The sequence below is a fragment of the Sodiomyces alcalophilus genome, assembly GCF_042370955.1.
Source record: "Sodiomyces alcalophilus JCM 7366 unplaced genomic scaffold ACRALscaffold_2, whole genome shotgun sequence".
NCBI lineage: Eukaryota > Fungi > Ascomycota > Sordariomycetes > Glomerellales > Plectosphaerellaceae > Sodiomyces > Sodiomyces alcalophilus.
Window position 1 is genome coordinate 8227972 of NW_027263533.1, and position 24410 is coordinate 8252381.

At 39.8% G+C, this 24410-nt stretch overlaps 1 protein-coding gene and 1 non-coding gene across 2 annotated transcripts; one reads left to right on the plus strand and one right to left on the minus strand.

Moving 5' to 3' along the window:
* Positions 1-8740: 8740 nt before the first annotated feature.
* On the minus strand, positions 8741-8815 carry ACRALDRAFT_t89. Its single transcript has one exon. It is a non-coding gene; the product is annotated as a tRNA-OTHER (tRNA).
* Positions 8816-14421: 5606 nt separating this feature from the next.
* On the plus strand, positions 14422-16375 carry ACRALDRAFT_1069314 (uncharacterized protein; the record flags this gene model as incomplete). The annotated part of the gene is made up of 6 exons (XM_071017657.1): positions 14422-14438; positions 15425-15443; positions 15478-15564; positions 15618-15922; positions 15972-16023; positions 16151-16375. The coding sequence occupies 6 exons, from the start codon at positions 14422-14424 to the stop codon at positions 16373-16375; spliced, it is 705 nt and encodes a 234-aa protein (XP_070878268.1).
* Between the last annotated feature and the right edge of the window lie 8035 nt (positions 16376-24410).

Here is a 24410-nt window from a genome sequence, read left to right on the forward strand (position 1 = left end):
TAAGGTCCCTTGTTATTTAAGGCGGGAGATATGGCTTTTAGTAGGTATAGCCTACTACGAGGGGCCCTAAAGCTTCTGAATAGCCGCCTATGAATTAGTGAAAATATAGCACTCTAGGGACCTAGAAGACTATTTTAGGGTAGTATCTAAGGCCTAAACTATAGCGTATAGTTTAGCGTTAGCGACTTCGGTAGAGGGGCCTAGGTTAATTCCTAGGGGTTTATAGGGCCTATTAGCGGGTAACTACTATATAATAGCGGCCGCCGCCTGTTTAGGCGTTATAGGGCCCGGGGGGGCTTATAGAGTGGCCTATAGGCTGGCCTTAGGAGCCGTCGGTGTAGAAAACAGATACCTAGCTGCCGAGGGACTAGATTTCCGTTAGAGCTTTAAGGTGGGCTGATTTAGAGTCGGTGGGGTCTTTTATAGAGGGCTGCAGCGCTATAGGGCCGGGAAAATAGGGGTATAGGTCTGCTTAAGGTGCTAAGGCCCAGGGGGCCTCCTACTTTGTAGACGGGGCCTCTATATTACAGGAGGACCCTACTAAAGCCGGTAGTTCCCCCCTAGCTTATAGAGCTATGTGGAGGGCTATAGGGACTAGAGGAGGGCGAGGTTGTTATCGTCGTTGCTTAATTTATCACGGACGCTATCCAGAAACTCCTTTTTTACCGGGTGGTTCGGTAGGAATTTTAAGACCCTAAAGGCGTAGAGCCTATTAGATCTATTTAACCGGACCCGGGCCCGCGGGACAGCGGCTTCTGGTTTTAAGGGGCGGAGGGGAGAGCCCCTAAAGGCACCTAGGGCCCTAACTAGAGCGCCGTATTATAGGCGTTCTAGTCGGTCTACTAGGTAGGTTTTTTAGGACCCGGGGTCCTACTAGAGCTATAAGCTGAAGTCAGCTATAGTGGATACACAGGCTATATATAGCTGCCGTAGGGCCTTAAAAGACAGGCCCTTCTCGGAGCTAGCAAGCCTTTATAGACGATTTAAGGCGCTAGTGGCTAAGTTTAACCGTTTTTTAACGTGGGGTTTAAAGGATAGCTTAGAGTCGAAGCAGACCCTAAGCCACCTAATAGCCCTTTTAATAGGTCTAATTTTATACCCGGCTATAGTAGCTAAATCGCTGACAATAGAGCGTTTATTATAGAAATAAATAAGCTTTATTTTTTACGCGTCGAAGAGGACCTAGTTACTTTCGGCGGCGCTAAAAAGGGCGTTAGCTGCTAACTCTAGGGCCCTATAGTTCCTACTAGCTGATTTAGAAGCTACGGATAGCTAAATATCATCTATATAGGAGAGCTATAGGCCCGGAACCTCTTATCCACTATACCTCCCCTAATTTATATTAGGAAGAGTATAGGAGATATGGGGGAGCCTTATAGGAGCCCTATATTTAGAGGGGTAGGCTACTAGACCTGCCCCTCGAACGCTAGCTAGATACGCCTATTTTCTATAAAGGAGGCGACCTACCCAACTAAGTTCGGGGGCAGTTAAAGCTGTTATAGGGTGCGGAGGAGCTATGGCCTGGCGACGTGCTCGAAGGCGCCTTTAATATCCAAAAACAGAGTCGAAACAACTAAGTTTTTCTGTTTTTCCGTTATTTTCAGATATAATTTAGTAAAAGAAGGGCTATATCGATAGCTAAGCGTTGTTTTCTACCCCTTATTTGACTAGGGTGTAGAAGGTCGTGACGTGAATTCGTAAGGAAGGCGAGTCTAGCAGCTATAACCCTTTCTAGTACTTTACCTAAGCATTTTAGAAGGGCTATAATCCTATAAGACTTAGGATTTAAATAGTTCTTTTTCCCTGGCTTAGGCAGATTAGCACTAAGGGCCTCTTTTTAGTAGGTAGGGTAATAACCTACTAAAGAAAGAGCTGAATAGGCTTATAGGAAGACCCCCGGTATCGTATTATAGGCTTATTAGATGGGTTTTAAGCCTATACGATCCGGGCCGGGTGCCTTGCCTATAGCGGCTCTAAAGATAGCACGTTATAGTTTCATAGCCTGCAGGCTAGGCCACTCGCAGGGCCTTCTAGAGTCCTTACTACCTAAACTAGTTAGGTTCTGGGGCGCTCTAGAGGGGCGGGAGGGGCCTAGGTCCCCTAAAGGGCCTGTAGGAACAGGGGCTTTAGGGGCGTTAATGGCGGTGGCCTTAGTGGCCTCGGTGGCCTCGGTGGCCACAGGGGTAGGAAACAGGGTCCTTAGGAGTGTATCACACTTATCCTCGAAGGTATAGGCTTTCGGGCCTTCTAGTCCCTGAATAGGGGGTATTTTGGCGTTAAGGCTGCTTTTTATATAGCTATACGCCTTAAAAGTCTCGTTACCTTCGGCCTGGGTTAGGAAGGCCTCCTAGTGGTCGGTCTTTACTGTTTTTAAAGCATAATAGTAGGCGTTCCGGGCTGCTTTCTAGGCGGCTTTAATGGGGGCAAGCCGAGGGGCCTAGGCCCCCTTTTTGCGTCTTGCTTAAAAACCCTAAAGATCCTATTACTCTCTTTTCGTAGGGTCTTAAGCTCTTTAGTCCACCACGGTTTCGAACGCTCTACTATTTTAAGTCTGGGGGTAGAAGACTCCAGGGCTATAGTAATAGAGCTTAAGAGGTGGCGACCTATAGAGTCCTAGTCTATAGCGTCGATCGCCTGCTATAACTAAAGGGTTAGTTAGGGCTCTAGGTCTTTTAGAGACCTAGAGAACAGGTCCCAGTCCGCTAATTGATAGTTATAGACTGGTAGGATAGCCTTGTTTATAGGGCCTTCAGGACCTAAAACAGCTACCGAGATAAGGATAGCGCGGTAGTCGGAGGTGGTGTTATCGATATACCTCTAGCTATTAAAGTGGAGGCGGTAAAAGCCGGGTGTATAGACAGCTAAGTCTATAACTGACTCCCGGCGTAAATTATCACTAATTAGGGTCCCTCTATACAGGTTAACCTCTTTAGGGTCCACTAAACAGGTAGCTCCGAGGCTATCTAACTAGTCTACTAAAGGCTGGGCCTTAATAGTATCCTGATTCGACGCAGCCCTGTTCCACTACTAGTAGTTCCTATTAAAGTCCCCCATAATAAGGGCGGGCCCAGGGATTAAGAGGCTCTATAGAACTCTTTCTTCTATCTAGGGCCGGGCTATAAAGCCTATAAAGGGGGGGGAGGTTAAGGGGGTGCCAGGGGGACCGGAGGCGTTATAAGCGGTCTAGGAGGGCCCGCGGTGCTTAAAACGGGACGGGGGCCCCTAGTACTCTTCGAGGGGTCGAGCTCTTCTTAATTATAGACGTATAGGATATAGAAGGTTTAGGGGAGGTAGACCTTTATAATCTAAGCGTCTAGGTCGTCGAGGAGGTTGTTTTAAAGGGAAAAGTCGATATTACTAGTCTTTCTAATATATGCTAGCACCCTAGGCCTAAGGGGGAAGACCTAGGAGGTGTAGAAGGTAAGGGGGCGGTATAAAAGGCCGAGTGGTTTTTAATCACCTAGCCTTCCGGCTTTGAAAAGCAGTAGGGTTCTTAAATTAGGACTATATTAGTCGAAGCCTCTAAAGCGTATTCTATAATCGATTCGTGGGCCGGTTATTATTTATTAGCATTATATTAGATAAAGAGTAGCCCGTTTTTCGAGCTTTTTTCCGAGCTAGAAAATCCACTATGTATAGGAATAGTTAGGCTTTAATAGCTCGAATAACCTTATAATCCGGGCTATCCGGGGGGTAGTCGCCGTGATAGTTATAGTAGTGGTATTTAGTCTAGACACAGATACCCTATTCTTTATAACGGTTATAGTAGTGTTCGTTATAATGCTTATAGTTACCGGCGCAGATAAAATAAGTCGTTTCGGTCTTATAGGTGCCTTTAGTATAGGCAAATTTCTAGCACTTAGAGCGCTAAGTTTTCGGGGTTATAGGTCTATATTTATAGACCTTAAGGCGTTGGCTAGCAATCTATAGGCTAAATTTTCGGTAATGCTTATACTCTGCTTTAGTAGGTATTACTAGGATAATAGTGCCGCTATTAAAGGGTACGGTTAGTCCGATTAGGGCACTTAGTTATTCCGACTAGGGTCCTATATTAACAGCCGGTGACACCCGCCCGCGCGTTCCGCTGGTACCTAGATACTTTCATATACTATAAGATATCCGCTTAATTAATCGTAACGACGATACACTTAATTAATCGTAGAGGCGATACCGACGATACACTTAATTAATTTAATCGTAACGACGATACGCTTAATCGATCATAGCGACGGTCCCGACGATATACCCAATTAATCGTACCGACGATACGCTTAATCGATTATAGCGACGGTCCCGACGATACGCTTAATTAATCGTAGCGACGGTCCCGACGATACACTCAATTGATCGTAACGACGATACGCTTACTATGTGTCCATAAGTATCTAGGTACAAAAAGAAGTCGTGGCGGCTGGCGTCAGGTGTTGTTAGTACTGCCCTAGTCGGAATAAACAAGTGCCCTAGTCGGACTAACCGTACCCCTATTAAACAGGGGGTCAGGGCGGCCTAGCCACTAAGGCTGGCCTACGACCTTAGTAGGGTTAAAGGTCGTTATTTTAGTGGCTATATTAGCTAGGCCTCGGCCTAGGCCGTAGTGGAGGCCCTGATCCTAGGGGGCGTTAGAAGGGTCTTATTTTTCGAAAGGGTGGACCGGGACCTGTTTAACGACTAGTTTAAACTAGTCGCTAGTAGGTTAGGGTGTATAAAAACCCAGGTCTTCTAGCTTTTTAAACCACTGATTTTATAATTCTAAGAGCTATTCGGCAGAGTCTTTCGGGCCTAGGGTTAGAATAAGGTTTTCCTTAGTCCAAGAGCTGACTACTACGATAGCAGGGGTTTTTAAAACCTTATTAATTCTATTTCGTAGCGTAAGAGGGTCGATTTCCCCGAGGGATTATCCTTTAGTAGGCTAGAGCACTACTCTTCGGATCTTTTTCGGATTTCTTAGAGTAAGGGGGGAGGAGCGGGCCCTATAGAGCCCGTAGGCCCTATAGGGCCTATGGCTCCCGAGGGGGCTTAAGCTCCTTTAGCGGCAGCCTGGCTATAAAGGGGCTACGGCTACTACTACTATTATTCTATAAGTTTTTAAATAGCCTAAGCTACTTCGTTAACCTTCTGTTTAAGTCAAGGGGTAATAGGTGCCACGGGGGGATAGGATCCGTAGGGGTTCCTTCGGTAATAGATTTAAGCCCTATAAGAAGGGCCTTAATCGGGGGGGCTGCGTTAAGGCTATAGGCCTGCTAACCTAGCTAAAGAGCCTGCTAAAGAAGTCCGTTAACCTGGGCCTTACTAGCCGAACTAGTCGACTTTTAGGGTAAAGGGGGGAATTCTTTAGCAGGTCTCTGGGTCTTTTTAGCCTAGGCAGAGCTAATTAGACCCTGCTTTTTAGCAGGTTTAGCAGGGGGGGCCTAGAAGGGGTCCTAAAGGGGGCCCCTAGAGGGGGACCCAGGGAGGCTTTCGACCTCCGAATCGTCGGCTATATACCGGTTTATACGGGTCCTGGAGGGTGCTCTAGGCGTAGGGCTTATAGAGGCACTATAGTCCTGTTTAGAGGCTTATATAGGCGTTTTATAGCAGGCTATTTTATTAGAATCGTTATCGGAATCGGCGTCTTCTATAGTTATATCCCCTTCCCTGTCCCTAGCCGTTTTAGGAAAAGTGGGGCTAGGTAAGGCCGGGTATAAAGGGGTCGGATTCAGGGGTTCGGGGCTACCGCGGCGGCTAGGGCGGCCGGGTTAGTCTTATTATATTAGAATCGGGCGTTATATTAACTTTATCGTTTATATACGCTACTATAACTATACGCGTGGCTTAGTAGGTGGCTTAGTATAAGGCTAGGTGGTCTATACGGCCTGTTTAGAGAGCCCGGGCTCTGATTGGCTAGTGGGCGCACGGGCCACCTTAAAATCTTTAGGCCGCTTTACGTGCATACCACGCTGCGTTTTCGCACCTATTTTACGCTATAATAACGGCGTGCGCGCAGCGGGCTCGAAAAGAGCAATTGAACGATACTAATATCGGGCGTTTTGGGGCGTTTGCGCGGAAAAGGTGGGTCTAGCTGGTAGAGATAGAAGAGTGTGTGCGACTTCTACCCTTGTAACTAGGGGTAGGGCTTATCCGCCCCTAATTAATTAATATAGGCGGTTTTACTATTATCCTAACGTTGATTTAACCCTTATAACCTTCTTTATAACTCTTCTTCTTCTTATAACGTTTATAGGGTCTATTATTAGTCTTAATGGGGCGGTACGTCTCTTCGTAATAATCTAAGGCGCTTAGCTTTTATAGGGACTCCGTTAGCTCCTAGGATATTTAGGCGTATCCTTCGTACTTTATAAACGCCTCTTTTATCACGCCTTTACCTACTTTTCTATTTCTAACATATAGAATCTCCTTTATTATCTATTATTTCCCTTTAGGCCGTCACAGATCGGGCCTAGTTAAGGGTCGTGTAGGACCTAACTAGGTAATAGGTCTTTGCTTATATATCGTAATAGATTTATATAGAACCTTGGGTATACGTTTAAGGGTATATCTAGCCCTACTATATATAGGTTAATAACTCTAGTTACTCTATACTTCCATTATAACTGGCTTAGTTTATATTATAGCCGCGGGGTAGAGTAGTTTACGAGTAAGAGCCATATAAGGTGGCCCTCTTAGAACCGTTCTACGGGAATATAACGTTTATTCGCGGACTCTTTTTCTTATAATTACGTGGCTATTATCGTGGCTTAAGCTAACTCCGTGGCCTCTTAGAGACGGCGGAGTAAGTTATAGGCGGTAAACTCCTAAGCGTCGTTACTTAGTTCTTTATGGATCTAGATCGGGTTAATATAGTATCCGTATTCCGAAAGGAACGGGCTTATCTTTATAGTCAAGCTCTCTCGGTTATTTAATGCTAGTTATACTATGGGCAATAACCTATCCTAATCGTCTCAGGCGCAGTGAAGAAAAGCTCGGAGATACGCTTATACCTTTTAATTAGCCTATTTAGTAGCGCTATTAGTCTAGAGGTAGTAGGCTATACTTAATCGTTATTCGATCCTAGCTAGTTTATTAAACTATCGCTAAAAGCGATATATTTAGGTATAGCCTTTATCGCTTACGATTAAGCGAGATATACTATAGAATCGAAAATAGTAATATAGGAACTATTCAGTAAAGGCTTCTCTTTTTATAGAATCTATCGCTTTAAGGGTAATAGCCTGTATTAGTCGGTCTGTTACAACCTATATATTCCTGTACTGCTTCTCTCCGGCGGATAGGAGATCCGTTATAAAGTCTATTAATACATCGCTTCTTATTCGATTAGGGGCGGGTAATAGCTTTAAGAGTCCTTATCTAGCATTCCTTTATATATAGCTTTAGTTATGGATATCGTAATTCCATATAAATCTACGTATATCTCTACTTATCCCTAGCTAAAAGACGCGTCTCGTTATAAAAGCGATTATATTCTCCTACCCTAGGTGGCCTCTAATCGTGGAGTCGTGTATAGCCTAAATTACTTAAGTTCGTAGTATACTTCTTTTTTAGGCTCGTGGCATCTATAGGCGGTCTCGGAATATTGACAGTCCTTATAAGGGAGTTCTATACTCTACGATCTAGGCTCGCAGACTTAATAAAGAGAGGGAATTATTAATCGCCTCCGGATACGGCTTAGATAGCCAAGCGGTACTAGTCGTCTTCCTTTGTTATAGAGTCCTATAGTCTTTATAGCTTATTATCGGCTTTGAATATATATAGGCTCTCGCGAAGAAGGCGGATCTTTATCGAGATTAAGGTTTCTAGAATTAATTATATATACCGGGCTTACTCTTATTTATCCGAGAAGTCTTTTAGTTTATCTTATTCTCTTCGTAAAAGGATATTACTAGTATAGTTACTGGTACCCTTACGGTATTCTAGTATAAAGTCGTATTAAGCTAGCTTACCGGCCTATTGACTTTATCTTTTATTAAGTATTGTTTTTATTTATTTATTTATTTATTATTCTTACTCCGCTATCCTTTTTCTACCTAGGTAGTCTAGGAGCCAGAGTTCTAACTATACGGTCCTTATCTGATGCCTATAGAGGGGGAAACCGTAGTATAAGACTTAGAGAACTAGTATAAGACGTAGATACAAACCCCTAAGCTCCCCTCTTTTAAGAATTAGTGTCTCTGCGGGACCATAGCGGCCCCGGTACTAACCTATCGATTAGTACGAAACTCCCGGCTTTTATACTAGGAAGCCTATATCGTTGCCCGTAGCGGCTTTAAAGCCGACTAGTGCTCGATTAACGGCGCGCGTATGGTTATCCTCTTTTTGGTTTTTATACGCCCTGTATACTTTAAGGCCAACCCCTGCGGGCTTACTACGGGCGGCTTATATATACGCTTCCTAGGGCTCCAAGCTCCTAAGCTTCCCTGCTTTTATATAGCTAGGAGTAGGACTTATATAGGCTACGTGCCTACGCAGAACGCTTATATAATGGCGTACAAGGCTGCCGCTGTATTATAGAAAAGACTCCGCGTATTTTACTCACGCGCTTAGGGATAGCGCGATACCGTCTTTTTATTTTCTATAGTAGGGCGACTAACTCCCCTATAGCACCTATTATCGACTAACGAAGCCGGGCGGAAGGTGGGTTTAATAGGCCCCCTGTTTAACCCTTATCTACGTGCTAAGGCAGACAAGAGCCCCTAAGAATAGGTTCCGAGTAGGGTAAAAAGGAAAAGAGGTTCCTTTTTACGTGCGCCTCTAGCCGGATTCGAACTAACCCAGTTACCTCGACTATATACCAGGTATACTACCACTATACTATAGAGGCTTCCTTTTTATTATAAAGTATTTTAGTATCTTATAGTTAAATAGAATTATAAAGCGACTATAACTTAGGAGCTTAGCTCTTTAGTACGTTATATAGCCTATAGTCGCTAGTATTCCCTTATTATAAATCGGGTAGTTATACTCGGCTCCTAGAAATCGCCGCGAGTAATAGGCTATTATATAATAGCGTCCTTATTTATTCTCTTAGGTTAAAGTGTCCCCTAATATAAACCCTAAATAATCGGTTTCTATAAAGATTTTATTATTTAAGAGCCTTTATAGTATAGTAGTGGTTTACCTGGTACACGGTTAATAACCAGGTCGGTTCGAATCTGACTGGAGGCGCACGTCAAAAGAGGAACCCCTTTTCCTTTTTTACGCTACTCGGATCCTATTCTAGGGGCCCTTATCTGCCTTAGTATATACGATAAGGGTTTAATAGAGGGCCTGTTAGACCCACCTTCCGCCCGGCTTCGCTAGTCGTTAATAGGTGCTATAGGGGAGTTAGTCGCCCTACTATAGAAAATAAGAAGACGGTATCGCGCTGTCCCTAAGCGCGTGAGTAAAAGACGCGGCGTCTCTTCCACGATACGGAGGCAGCCTCTTACGCTATTATATAAGTGTTCTGCGTAGGCACGTAGCACGTGTTAGCTTTACCTATAGCTATAAAAAGAGTAAGGGAAGCTTAGGAGCTTTAACCCTAGGAAGCGTATATACACTATATAAGTCGCCTATAAGTGGGCCTATAGGGGTTAGCCCTAGGGTACACGGAAGGCGTATAAAATAAATAGAGATAACCGCGCGCGAGCCGTTAAAATCGAGTATATAGTCGGCTTTAAAAGCCGCTACGGGCCACGTTGTAGGTTCTTAGTACCAAAGCCACGAGTTTCGTATTAGTAATTAAGTTACTACCGGGGCCGCTATAGCAACCGTATAAGGCACTAATCCTTAAAAGAGGAGAGTATAGGGGTTTTTATTTAAGTCTTATACTAGTTCCCTAAGTCTTATACTACGGTTTTCGCCCCTATGGGCATCGGAGAAGGATAGTATAGTTAGAATTCTGGCTCCTAGTCTATATAGGATAGCGGAGTACAAAGTAATAAATAAATAAATAAAAGTTATTAACCTCTGCCTTTATATTCTTTTCTTAGCCTAGAGCCAGGTAGGAATACAGGTTAGTAGGCGATAAAAGGCAGGCTAATTAGCGGTAACAGTAGAGTCTATAGGCGTAGTAAAGCTAGTATAGGAGCTTTATAGTAGAATAACAGGAATAGCGGAGTCTATAGGAGGACTCCTTTTAATTATAGGAACGGTAGGCGTCTTCTTATCTATAGAATTAATAGGGGGGCTCTTTGGAGCTAGTGCCACGGAATCAGTAAAGGCAGGGGAGCTAGCATAGGAGCTCTTTACCTTAGCAGAATCCACGGGTATAATAAAGCTAGTATAAAAGCTTTATAGCAGAATAACGCCATTAACGGTAACGTCCAGGGGAGGACTCTTCGGAACCGGTGCCACGGAATCGGTAAAGGTACTGGAGCTAGTATATAAGCTCTTTATTATAAGACTAACGGAACTAATATACTATATTAATATTATATATAATAAGTAATAATTATATATATAATACGTATAATATCTAGATTAAAATAAACGGTATATAGGTATAGCTATATAATTAGACGTCTACTTTATAACCAGCTTAATATATACTATAATACTATACTTATTATACATGTATATATACTTAGCTTATGATGTATATTATATAAATATATTAGGTATCGTAAATACGATATCTTAGCTATTACTTAAGCTAATAACGTGGCGCAATAACCGTCACATAGGCTATTAACGTAATAGTCGCCACCTAATCTTTTAGGGTCTTTTACCAGCCCCGTATTCAGGAAGAAATCCCAGAAGTCGGTTCTTTACACGTTCGTGAAATAAGCAGTGATCCTACGGATCTACGAATTTAATAGTTATTTACTTAATATTCCTCTCTTCCGTGCGTATAGCCTACTACTCGTACCCTAATTTCTTAAAAGGTTATAAGCCCGGGTTAGTAAAGAAGGAAATCTACTCTTTTCTACCCTTGTACTCTACTCGAAATACTAAAAAGACTCCTGCCTTTCTAGGCTATTTTTGCCTAGTCAGGCCGTCCCTTTATCCTCCCCTAGTCGTAGATCCTTATCTCCAACCATACAAAATTCCTTTATATCCCGAAGATAGCTAATCGAATCGAACTGTTTGTATCGATACCGCGGTTTAAAGCTCTTTGTTCTTCCTAATACGATGGCCAAGAGCTATGCCAAGCAAGCTCTTCCTGATCGGGAAGAACTATATAATCGGAATAAGACGCTTTGTTATGATCCGATATACTGTTTCTTTATTTATAAAGAGACTGTATAAAAAAGAAGCAAAACAACGAATATATAGATTAAATATAAGAGCTATTATGTATCCACGAATAACAGCTATAATAATTAAGCCACTTAACCTACTGCGCTGCTTATAATAATAGGATATTATAACGTGGTATATAAGCTTTTAGCAAAAAGTCTGCCCGTGGAAATCCTGTTATTCGCTTAGTACAAGTATCGCTTTTCTTTATGCCGCGAGATCTATAAATAGCTTTACCGTTTAGACCCACTTTTGGACCCACTTTTTAAAGCTAGGCTAATCAGAATCAGACCTTTAGCTTAGTATTCTTTACTTTCATCCTTTACCGATAACGTAATAAAGAAAAAGAAATAAAGGCAAAAGAAATAAAGGAAAACGAATAAAAATAATAAAAACGAATCGTTAAATAACTTAGTTAAGGCTGACTTATATAAATAATAAAGAATATCGTTCTGCTACTTAAAAATAGCTTAATAAAAGACTAGCAAAGAGATTTTAGTCCGGAAGCTTTAGGGCCGTATAGACTATTGAAACTAGATTATAGAAATACACGCTTACTTCGCTCGTGAAGGAAAATATATTAAAGACGTTATAAAGCCCCTTCTAGTAAATCCTTTTATAGAATAGAAGGAAAAGTCGCTGAAGACAGCTAGAGATATACTCTCTGCTTTTTTAGACGGTTCCTTAACCCGGGTTTAAGGAATAAACGAAGCTTCTAAAGTATAGGATAAACTAAAGGATTTATATAAAGCAAAGCGATTCCAGGCTAACTATAGCGTCCTGACTTCTTTTTTTAACCTCTCGGCTTTGATATTCTCTAATCTCGGAGCGTATTTTATAAAATATAAGAGAGACTGCTTACCTTAACTCAACGAGGTATATCCTTTTCTAATAAGGTGGTCTTTGCCTGGATTCTTAATAGTCTCGACGGGAGGTACGATTCTAAAGTAGGGTAAATAACTTAAGCTCCCCGTCACGATATTTCTTATTATATACTGGATAAATTAATAGCGGACTTAATAGACGTTTTAAGAAAGGTTGATTATCTATCGAATACTCTCCTTAAATAAGGTGTAAAGTTATGGAAGAATAAGAAGCCCTGGAAGAAAACGAGGGGTTTATTCTATAAGAACTGTAAAAAGCCTGGCTATACGCCGACTAGCTGTTATTTTCTCTATCCTAAAAACGCACCTAAGAACTAGGTAATAAGGGATTATTCAGGATTAAGGAGAAATACCTAGAATGGAGTAAATAAATCCTAGTCCTCTCGAAAGAATAAGGAAAAGAAAGGAGGAAAGACGAGTCTCTCTCGAAGAGAGAAACGTATAATAAACCTCGTACTAAAGGCTAAGGAATAGCACGCCTTAGATACGTTTTTAGAAGCGGAGAACGACGAGTCTACTACGGTTAATATGATTATAGATTAGCAGAATTAATTACAGGATTAGCCGTAAGAAAAAGAAAAGGAAAACGAATAGAAACACGATAATAAAGACGAAGAGGCCGGCGTTATCTTTAAAGACGTCCTCCCTCCTCCGTTTCCTTTTCTAGACCGTCCGAATCCTTTTATAAAGGATCTAATAGATATAGATTAGGTATTTATTATCTCTTCTAAAGTTAATAATAAAGAGAATAAAAATACTAACCTTAATATAAATTAGTTAGTGCAAAGGCTTTATAAAATATTAGCAGAAAATAGTATTAAATTGGTTCTAAATTTCTATGTAGATAGCGGGGCTACGGGGTATATTATTATAAATAAAAGACTGTTTTCTACTTATAATACTAAAAAGAGAACTATTTGTTAGGGTTAGGTAAAGGAAATAAAGACATAAGCTGAAGGAGACTGCGTAATAAAATCCAGGGATACTAGAAAGCTTCTGCTTTTAAAAGAGTGTCTTTATATACCGGAAATAGGCACGAATATTATCAGTCTCTCTCGTCTTCATAGTAAACCTCGCGGTCTTACTAGAAACCAAAAGCTCTTATTATTTAATAATAAAGAGCCCCTCTTTCTTTATATAATGGCTCTGCTTTATAGCGGGCTATACTGGGCTATAGCACTGGCACTATCGTACGGGGGGGTTAAGTCTCAGAAAATGAATATAATAAATACTAGAGAAAACATAAAGAAACTGTTATAAAGAGGTATTTTACCTAAAGAATAGTGCTAAGACTTAACTAGAATAAAGAGGTTTTAGAGGTTTCAAGACCAGGTTTTAAAGAAACTAAATAAACAAAGAAATATAATAAAGGGGTTAGTTAAACCTCAATAAAGAAATAATATAAATAATATAATACAGAAACCTTAACCTCTTTAACCTTAAGAAGAGCTTTATAAACAAAGAGACTGTAATAATCATCGAAGGACTACTTCAATAACTAAAGACTTACCGCTATAGCATAACAGGATAGGTTATATTAACCCTGTTACTTTAAAAAGTCTTTATACTAATACTCTTTAAAAAGATTATCATATAACCAATAAAGAGCTAACTAAAATACAGAGCTATAATACCTGTCAGAGAAGTAAGTCTATTACACTTATAAATAAAGATTCAGTTAATAAATATAAAGACTTTTGCTATTTAGAAAAGGTTTATATAGATCTTTACAGACCGATCGAATCTCTTTCTTATAATAAAAAGCGTTAGATTTTATTTATACTAAACCGTTCCACCCGGTTCCTATAGGCATAACTACTCTTAGATAAGTCTGAAACGACGGTAATTACAGCTATAAAAGAGTGGAAAGCTTAGGTACAAAATAACAATAATAATAATAATAATAAATATCACTTCTTTATTAAAGAAGTAGATATAGACGGTGGAAAAGAATTCAATAACGCCTCTTTTCAACGCCTCTTTGCAGGTGTAAAGCATAATATAAAGCCACCGTACACTCATAAAGCTTAAGGCTCTGTTAAACGAGTTATAAGAACTATACTAGAAAAGGTTCGAGCTCTTCTTTTCCACTTAGGGCTGCCTCGATACCTTGAGGGTAAAACTGTTCTCTTAGCTATTTATATATACAACAGATCACCCAACTTAGCTCTTAAATATAAGAGTCCCTATAAGCTTTTATAAGGTCAGAAACCTAATATTAATAATATACGAGTTTAGGGTTCTATTATTTATTATAAAAGCAACGACCCGAATATAAAGAAACTAGATACAAGGCCACTTCGAGGTGCTTTAATAGGTTTCAATGACTATAACTATAAGGTTTGTAACCCAGTAACTACAAAGACTAGTTGGTTTCGAGACGTTTATGTCTTAGAAAATTAGTTTCTTTACTCTTCTTTAGATAACTATAATAATAACTATACGCCTAAAAATAATAATAATAACCTCCCTCCTTATATAAATGCTCGGGCATATAATCAGGTCTCTAGCCACGGGCCTTATCAACCCGTTAAGTATAATAAAGGAATCACTTTTAGTAAAAATACCCGTTAATTTTCATAAAGTATTCCTTCGCGCGTTTCGAAACGTTTTGTTAAGTCTATTTAACCTAAAGAAGAGAATGATACTAACTATGACGTGAAGCTGTGATTAACCGAACCGAGCTATAGAGATATAATAGATTGCCTTGGTTCCACACCTCAGGCTCGTAGGAGGCTAAGCTATATATAGGCTATGCCTCGGCTATATACAACTAATAGGAATACCCTTCTAGTAGCCTGTTTTATCTACAAGCCACACCTACTCTAGTAACTAATAGCTCAGGAGCTCAGAGTCCCAAGTCCGCGCTGTGTAGCCGTATCGGTATAACTATATTTATATAACCCATTTAGTCATATAACACACCCCCTATTTCGAGCTGTTTATTAAAAAACACTCGGAATACGCCTAGGCTGGAATCAAACTATAGTCAAAATAGCTTTAAAGAGCCGTTTAATAGAAAACCATAAAGGAAAACAGGTTTACAAGAGATATAAAAATAATATAAAACAAATAGAAAGGGATAGTTAGAATAAAGCAAACAGGCAGCCTAGAATAATAACCTAAGAGCAATACAAGGTAGAGGTTAGCAGGCAGCTCGCTATATATAATTTTCGTAGCCCGGCGGCCAAAATCGAGTTCTTTTAGTTAAACAACTTTCTTATTAACGATTTTTAACGATTTTAACGATTTTAACGATTTTAACGATTTTAACGATTTTTTTATCCTTTCAGCTTTTATTTTTTCCTTCTATTCCCTTACTACAGTAAGCCGAGCTCGAAAACGGTTAGAAGAGCTATATAAGTGCTAATAGGAATAGGCTCCTAAGAAGAATAATATTCTGGCTAAGAAGGCCGCCACTCAGAAAACTGCCGTTAAGGCAGGTCGGGTTACTAAACCCGTTAAAGTGAATTAATCGTTAATAGGAGAGACGAGTATTCTTTACTAAACAAGCTATAGAAGAATACACGTAAGGCCGCTAAAGATACCGCTAATACCGCCGCCGCCGCCGATACCGCTACCACCACCGCCACCCCTAACGTTACCGCCGAGGGCTCGGGCAGCTCGGCAGCCGCTCCTAAGGAGCGTTTTTCTGCTAAAAACCCGCCTCCCGACTTTATAGGAGAAAAATTTAATACCCTCTACGAAGGCTGCGTTAAGGCCTGGATTGCCGGGCGTAATAATTTCGTCCGGTGTGTCTCGGTTTATAGCATCACTAAGCGCTATAAGAAGTGCTTCTTAGGCGGGCATAAGTACTACTCATAGTAAGCGTTATTTTATTAAGTTAAGCTACGCAGAAGCTAACAAGTATAGCCCCTCGGTTATAGTCCTTATCGCCCGCCGCGCCGCTATCGCCGAAAAGGAGGTAGCTAAAGAAGTTAACGTCGGCGTTAATAATAGTATAACTTCGTTCCTAGACTATAGTTAAGTAGCTTATCTTCTAACTTTCATAGCTTCTTAACCGTCTACGCCCTATCCTACGCCTTTTTTAGGATCTACCTAAATACCCCGAGCACCCCGAGATTTTTAAGCCGGCCTACCGGGCTCCCGTCGCTCTAGGAGCTAGTATGGCTACGGCCTCTAGCGCGGATTCGAAAGAACGGATTAAGTACTATCTAATAACCGCTATTAAGGATATTTTCGGTATAGTAGATAAGGCTCGAGAGGGCCAAGAAAAGCGCGAGGCGTCGCCTCGTAATATCACCCTCTTCTCTTAGAATAAGCAGAACTAAGCTAGAGGACAGGAGGTGCAGGCTAAAAAGGCCGTTAGTGTTAGTGCTGCCCCTAAGGGCATTAAGGTTGCTATTAAAGGAGGTAGTGATAGTATTATTTAAGTATTATTAGAGTAGTTTAGCTATCGTTTTTTCTAGCTTCGGCCGATAAATTCCTATTCATTACTATACTACTCTGAATTTTTAATTATCGCCCGCTAACTAGGTTAAGATATGCTTTAAATTACTCGAACTTTTAACGACTTAGTGCCTTTATAAACCCGTCTACCGGTATCTCGGCGGTTAGTAAATAGACCATTTAAAAAGCTCCCTTTTTATACTCTTAACCCATCTATAAGCTCTGAATATTAACGTAGTAAAGCCTGGTCTTAATTCCGGCGCGCTCTTCTACTATTAGTCGAATCGTCTAGTAGTTATCGCAGGCTATCTCCTAGGGGGTCCCGGGGTTAAACTGTATTTCCGTAAACAGCCGTTGTAAGCTTATAATCTTTTTTATAGTTTCCTATAAAGCAAGCAGCTTAGCTTCCGTTAAAGATATCGGGATAGTCGATTATCTTAAGGCTTTCTAAACCACTAAACCGCTAAATAGGCTAATAAGATAGCCTTATAAGGAACACCGGGTTTCGAGGTTATTAGTAAAGGATACGTCGCTTATAATCACTATAGCCTACGTTACGTAGCTCGAATCCGTACCGTACTAAATTATTAAGTCCCGTGTTATATATAAATGACGGATCGCTTATTCTATAGCGTCTTAATACTCTTTTAAAGGGTTAGTTAGGAACCTAGAGAGCGAGGAAGCAATAAACGCAATATCTAGCTATAATATCACTGCTATATAAAGCGGAGAGCCGACCTTTTCCTAAAATACCTTAATCTCCTAAAGTATCGCCTTATCCTCGCGCTTTATAAGCTTAGTAGCAGGGATTAGTATACTAGGATATATATTCTGATCTACCTAGTTATAGCGAGCTACGATCTTTTTAATATAGGATTCGTGGGATAGGATAATCTTTTAGTTAGGTTAGTCTCGGATAAGACGTATACTCAGAAACCACTCTACGTCCCCCTTCTTAAAGAGCTTGTATTTATTTTTTAATCCCTTAATAGCTTTAAGAGCTACGTGTAGGCAGTCCTAATAGTAAAGGAATAGAATATCGTCTATAAAGAACACTATAAAGGCATCGCGAGCTTCTAAAAAGAATAGGCACGGTTCCTCCTTATTATAAACTAAACTAATAGATTTAAGCGTAGCAATAAGGTCGTTATACTATCGAAGAGGGGAATCGTATAGGCCGTATAAGTCTTTATCGAGCTTTAAGCTAGTCTTAGGCTTCTTAAAGCTATCCGGCAGCTAATAAATAATAGGCTCGCCGTCTTTACTTCTTTCGGCGTTAATAAAAGCGTTAATAATATCGAACTACTTAATTTCTAGATTAAACTATACTATAAGGGCTAGTACTACGCGGAAAGAATAGGACGCGACTATAGTAGTATAGGTACTCTTAATCGTAGAGCTTACCTATAGGTCTCCTTAAATAATAAGGCGCGATTTATATAGCTCTAAAATACCCTCCTTATCGAAAACGTATATAAACACCTATATTAGGGGAATCGGCCTTATATTAGCATTATTCCATGGGATCTCGCGCCATATCTTCTTTTTAAGTAGCTTATTCACCTCCCGATAAGCTGCTTCCTTAAATTATAAGCCTATAAGATATAAGTAAAGGTCTTTTTAGTGCCTTAGCCGAGGCTTAAGGTTATCACGATATATAGGGTTATCGCTCTTAGGCTTTAGTAAAGATAAAAAAGCCTCTGCCTATTTACCCTTAGTAGCCGCTAAAAATACTAAATAAAGCGTTAGAACGCTAGCGGGATTAGCTATAATTTCCTCTCTAAGCTAATTAGGTATAGGAAAAGTAAAAAAGTGCTATTATCCGCGAGGACTAGATCCTCGTTTAGTTCTATTATATAAGTCTATAGATCTATCCTTTTAGCTTTACCCTTAGCCCTTAGCTACGCGATTCTAGAACTTTTACGCGGGGGAGCGCTAAGCCGCGGCTAAGGTGCCGCCCGCCGTTTCGCGGTGGATAAGGACGTCGGAGCTATAAAGGTAATTAACTTACTTAAAGGGGTCGGGCGCTCCTCCTATTTAAAACTCGGCTTAGATACTACCTTATTAGGAAAATAAGGCCTATGAACTTATAAGTCTAGCTTTAAAATCGGTTTAGGAGCTAGTTCTGGCTTATAATAGTCTGGATAGGGTTTAGGAGAAAGGCCTGTGTCTAATATATACGGCGTCGGGACTATAGGAGCCTATAGGATCGGGACCTTAGGGAGTTAGAACCGCTCGCCGTAGCTATAGATAAGCTACTTCCGACTTCCTAGAATCACGCTGGTTTCGGGGAAGGTCTAGGGGTCTAAAAGCTAAACTAGGTTAGTATATACTAGGTAATAGATAAACTACTCTTAATAATAGCTAAGTCGCTTTATTTTCCGGATAGAGCTACCTATACGTGTATATCTAGTACCCCTAAGCTCGTAGAATAGGACTCGGAAATACTAGAAGGGTCCACCTATACGATCTAATAATTATCTAACGAGTCTTCCTCCTTAATTTACACGATCCACTTAGAAATCTCCTTTACGGGCAGCGCCTCTAAGCGTTTTATAGCTTACTTATAGAAGATCTGCTTATTAAAACTCACGTTACGTATAGAAATCACCTTATCTAATAGCGGGACCTAAATCCGGTAAATATTATAAGCTATATAGCCTATAAGATACCCGATATAAGCCCTAGGGCTAACCTTAAATCTTCTTTTATCTCTTCCTGCCTCCTTATCGCGGATTAGAGGATATACGCGGCACCTATAAGCGTGGACGCCGCTCTAATCCGGTTATAGGTCGGTAGTATACTCTCTACTCGGAATCGGAGCCTTATACCCAAACTAGTTATAAAGGAATTTGACTAGGGAATTCTACTTAAGCCGCTATAACGGGCTTATATTATATAGGTATACTACTACTTTTAACGCTTCCGGCTATACCTTTGCTAGGCGCCTAGCGCCGTTAAGTATAGCGTTTATCTTATCCGTAATCTCCTTAATAAGGTATTTAATACCGCTATTCGGTTTGTTAGTATAAGGGGGCGTCGTGTCTAGGTCTATACCCTCTACTCCGCTCTAATACCTTTAACGCGACTTTTTTACTTAAAGATAGCAGGCTAGGTTCGTTATTAAAGCGTAGTTTATAAATCGTTACCTAGAACTATCTCTTAACCCACCTCTTAAAGCTAAAAAGAACGCGGAACACCTTATCTGCTATCTTACACGGTAACGTTATAACGAAGGTCTACCCGCTATATTTATCCCTAAGGAAGACGGCCTACCTATCGCCGTTATAGCCGCTTAGAAAGTCTTTAATATCCTATAAGACACGCTAAAAGGGGCGTGGTAAGCGATTCTCTAACTTCCGGCGTAAGATAACCCGAGTTTAGTAGGTTATCTAGTAAGTCTTATAGTTACGCCGCTCGGTTTTAGAAATCTATACGTTTCGGGTATTCCCAACTAGCGCACGGAGCGCCTCCAGGCTAAGATAACCTGCCCTAAGATACTATAGATTCTCGATATTAATATAAGGATATAAAGGGTCGTAAAAAGGATAAAAGCGTGGCCTTAATCGGTAAGCTATTACTATAAGTAGCTAGATAAGGTCTATATGGATCGGAATTACCCCCTAGCTTTTAGGGCCTAAATAGGAAGAAAAGAAGTACGAAGAAAGGGGCTTATATTTAAGGAAGGTAAGGTTATGTCGATAGCTTATCTTTAATAAAATCTCGCTCTTTTTAGGAGTCCCGTAGTATAAAGAGTAATCGTAGCCTTAGACCTAAATCCTAACCTTTTATAGTAGAGCCTCTGAAACTATATTCGTATAAAACCCCTTAATAACAGCCACCTTCTTTAGCGTTAAATCCACCTTTAAAGCTCCTTTAACGCCGTTAAAAATCCCTTAAAGTACTCGGGTACTATAGCCTAAGATCGGAAAGAAAGTCGTGCCGGCTTTAATATATTCGCTATTAAACGGGACGAACACACCGGGTTTAAGGAGGTTAAGCGAGTTTACTAAATAGGTAGCTCCGTAGTTATTAAGTAAGGTACTCTTTAAGAGCGGATATAAGCTAGGCATTATAGTAGTAAAAATCTATATAGCTTAATACTCTTTATAGATTATATCGGGATCTAGAGTGACCGCGATAATATAACCTAGATAGGCGGGAGAGCTACTGCTTTTTAACGAATCAGCTCTAATAGTCTAACCTAACTTTACTAGGTTTTCACGGAGCGGCTTCTAATATAACTTTTAGTATTCTGCTCGGATCTTATCGTACCGGGCCTTATCCAGCTTAAGCTTTAAATCCGGGCTACTACTAATAAGCGCGTATTTTAAATAATTATAAAACACGGGCTTTTAGTAATAAGAGCGCTAATAGGGGTATTTATAGTATGGCCGATCCCCTTAACTACTATCCTTTAGTTAATCGGAACGGCCGCTAAGCATAGTATATATAGCTAAGCCGCTATAGGCGTTTATCTTTAAGTCTTGGATAAAATCGATAAAGGACTAGCTATAATTAAGGATCTCGGGCTAGATATTCTTCCTATAATAATCGCCTAATTTAAGTAACTTAGTAGAGGACTACTAGGAGTATAAAGCGATATATAGCTAGTATAAACTCGTAGATTACTAAAATCTCGTCCACCTCCTTCTATCTCTGGTTTTTAGCGCGCGATAATTAACGGATCTAAGCTTCGTACTAAACCTCCGGCTTAGTATTTCGGTATTAGGCGTCGCGTAGAATGGATCGATAATCGTTCTGGATAGTCGAAAGGATAGCGAGCTTACTAGGAGCGTAGGCGTCCTTAAGAGCTTTAAGTAGCTAGGGAATAGAGTAGCGACCTTTACGGACCGTGGATATAGGCGGCTCTGCCCGTGTTACCGAGATAGCTTTAGAGAAAGCTATCTTAAAGCCGGCTACGTTAATAGTCTTCCGGATCAGAGATAGGATCGTTTCGAGCTTCCTAATAAGGGGTTAGTATTCCTTTCTCTTTAAATCTAAGGAGTATAGCGCCTTAAGCAGAGCTGCTTTTAATATTATTATCGGATAGTAGCGTGACGGTCTCGCCGCTACAGACTATAAGGCGCTCGCCGATCTAGTGCTTAGAAATAGGTTTAAGCTCTAGTAGGATATCGGTAAACTAATTAGGCGTATCCGGATCGATTATATACTATATTTCTAGTATATAAGCCGCGCCTCTAACTATAAAGTACCCGTCGATCTTATAATTCTAATATATAAGCTTAGGTATATCCGAAGCGTTAACCGCGTAGTCGATCTGTAGGGTATAGGCTATAATACTCGAAAACGGAAAAGTAAGCGAGGTGCAGGTATAGGGGAATAGGTGATATATGATAGAAGTGGATAGGGGATAAAATGACTATAGAAAAGAGACTAAGAAATTATAACTCGGAACGGTCTTTACGAGTAGTAGCAGCTACTAGTATACTACTACTACCCGGGCTTATAACTATAATATAAAGCTATAATTAACTAAACCGAGCTATAAAGATATAATAGATTACTTTAATTCTATACCTTAGGCTCGTAGGAGGCTAAGCTATATATAGGCTATGCCTCGGCTATATACAACTAATAGGAATCTCCTTCCAGTAGCCTGTTTCATCTATAAGCCACACCTGCTCTAGTGACTAATAGCCTAGGAGCTCGGAGTGCTAAGTCCGCGCTGTGTAGCTATATCTGTATAACTGTATTTATATAACCCATTTAGTTATATAATAATAATAATAGACGTAAGAGTCTTCGTCCACGGGCAACGGGCTATAAAGTTCTAGCTATTAATAATAATAATAATCATAATAATAATAATAATAATAATAATAATAATAATAATAATAATAATAACTATAGCCCGGCTAATAATAGTAACAGTAGCTAAAGTACCAGGCTAGAAGTCCAAATACCTTTAGAACCTTTAAAACCGGACTATAAGGATTTAATATCCTATAATAATAGTGCGCACTTACTATATTATATAAAAGATACTATACTTAGAAACCTATTGTTTTAAGAAAATTCACTATTTCTTTTAACTATAAGTTCGATTAACGAACCAGATACCTATAAACAGGCTATAAAATATCTAGATAAAGATAAATAGATAGACGCGATAGTAGCAGAAATATCAGAACTCGAAAAGAGAAAGACCTAGGACTTAATAAGTATAAAGAATACGCCTAATAATCATAATAAAATAAAAGCAGACTACCACGTACTGGGAGATCGTTAGGTCTTCAAAATCAAATATAATAGCTCTGGCGAAGCTATTCAATATAAGGCTTGGTGGGTCATTCAGGGGTTTAATCAGGTTCTAGGTCTTAATTATCTAGAAACCTTTTTGACTACTTGCCGGCCAGAAAGCTATAGACTAGCTTTAATACTAGGTGTATCACATAGCTAGAAGCTCAGGCAGTTCGACGTCAAAAACGCGTTCGTTCATGCCGATATAGGTACCCTGATATACGCCATATAACCTATAGGCTTCGAGAAAGAAGACAGCTTAGAAAATAATAATAATAAAAGTAATATAATACTCTATAAGCTTAATAAAGCTTTGTACGGGTTAAAACAAAGTCCTAGACTCTGGTATAACTACCTGGTTAAGATATTATCTAAACTAAGTTGCCGTGTCTCCGAATACGATAAGGGACTTTTTACTTTTTATAAATATAAATATAATACTAATAATAATACTAGAATAGAAGAACGAGCTATTCTTCCATGCCACGTTAACAATATAGTGGCTCTAAGCCCTTCTAAGAATACTTTAGACTATTTCTTTAAGGAGATATCTAAATATATTATACTTAAAGACTTAGGTGAAATAAATACCTTTCTAGACTATATAATAAATATAAATAAAGAAAATAAGACTCTTTCTATATGTCAGTTACCTTATACTAATAAGATACTTAAAAGGTATAATAAACTAAGTCTAAAAAGGGTTAACACCCCTTATATACACAAGAAGGGCCTAGTACCAAATCCTGAATAAGCAACAATTAATAATTTAAATACATCCTAATAGGAAATCAGGGCTTTGTTATATCTAGCCTTATATTCAAAACCAGATATAACGTACGCAGTTAACTAGTATTATCGCTATATAAGTGTTGATATTATACTTATAATAAGTAATAATTATAATAATAATAAGTATAATATCTAAGTCAAAATAAACAGTATATAGTTATAGCTATATAACTAGACGTCTACCTATACGTCTACTTTATAACCAGCTTAACCTATACTAGAAGACTATACGTATTATACGTGTATATATACTTGGCTTATAATATATGGTATATAAATATACTAGGTATCGTAAATACGATATCTTGGTTATTACTTAAGCTAATAACGTGGTCTGATAACCGTCGCGTAGGCTATTGACGTAACAGTCGCCACCCAATCTTTCAGGGTCTTTTGCCAGCCCCGCATCCAGGAAGAAATCCCAGAAGTCAGTTCTTTACACATAAGTGAAACAAGCAGTAATCCTATGATTCTACGAATTCAACAGCTTTTGCTTGATTTTCCTCTCTTCCGCGCATACAGCCTACTACTCGTAGCCTAATCTATTAAAAATAAGTATTTTATTTATTGATTCATTATTACTCTGTTATCGCTTAGCTAATACTAGGCTAGCCTTCTGGGTAATAGTCCCTCTTAGATTTAGAAGGGGGGAAAACCTCTTCGGATAAAAACCCCTTCCCCCTTATAATAATAAAATTCGTTCCATATACGCGGCCGCTATATTAGACACTGTTCGTATTACGAAGCTACTAATATAGGCTCCACACTCCTTCGTCCTAGTCCCTGTTATCCTTTTATTTATTAATTACTAAGATAGACCCTTAGTAATTAATTCTATCCTAAGCC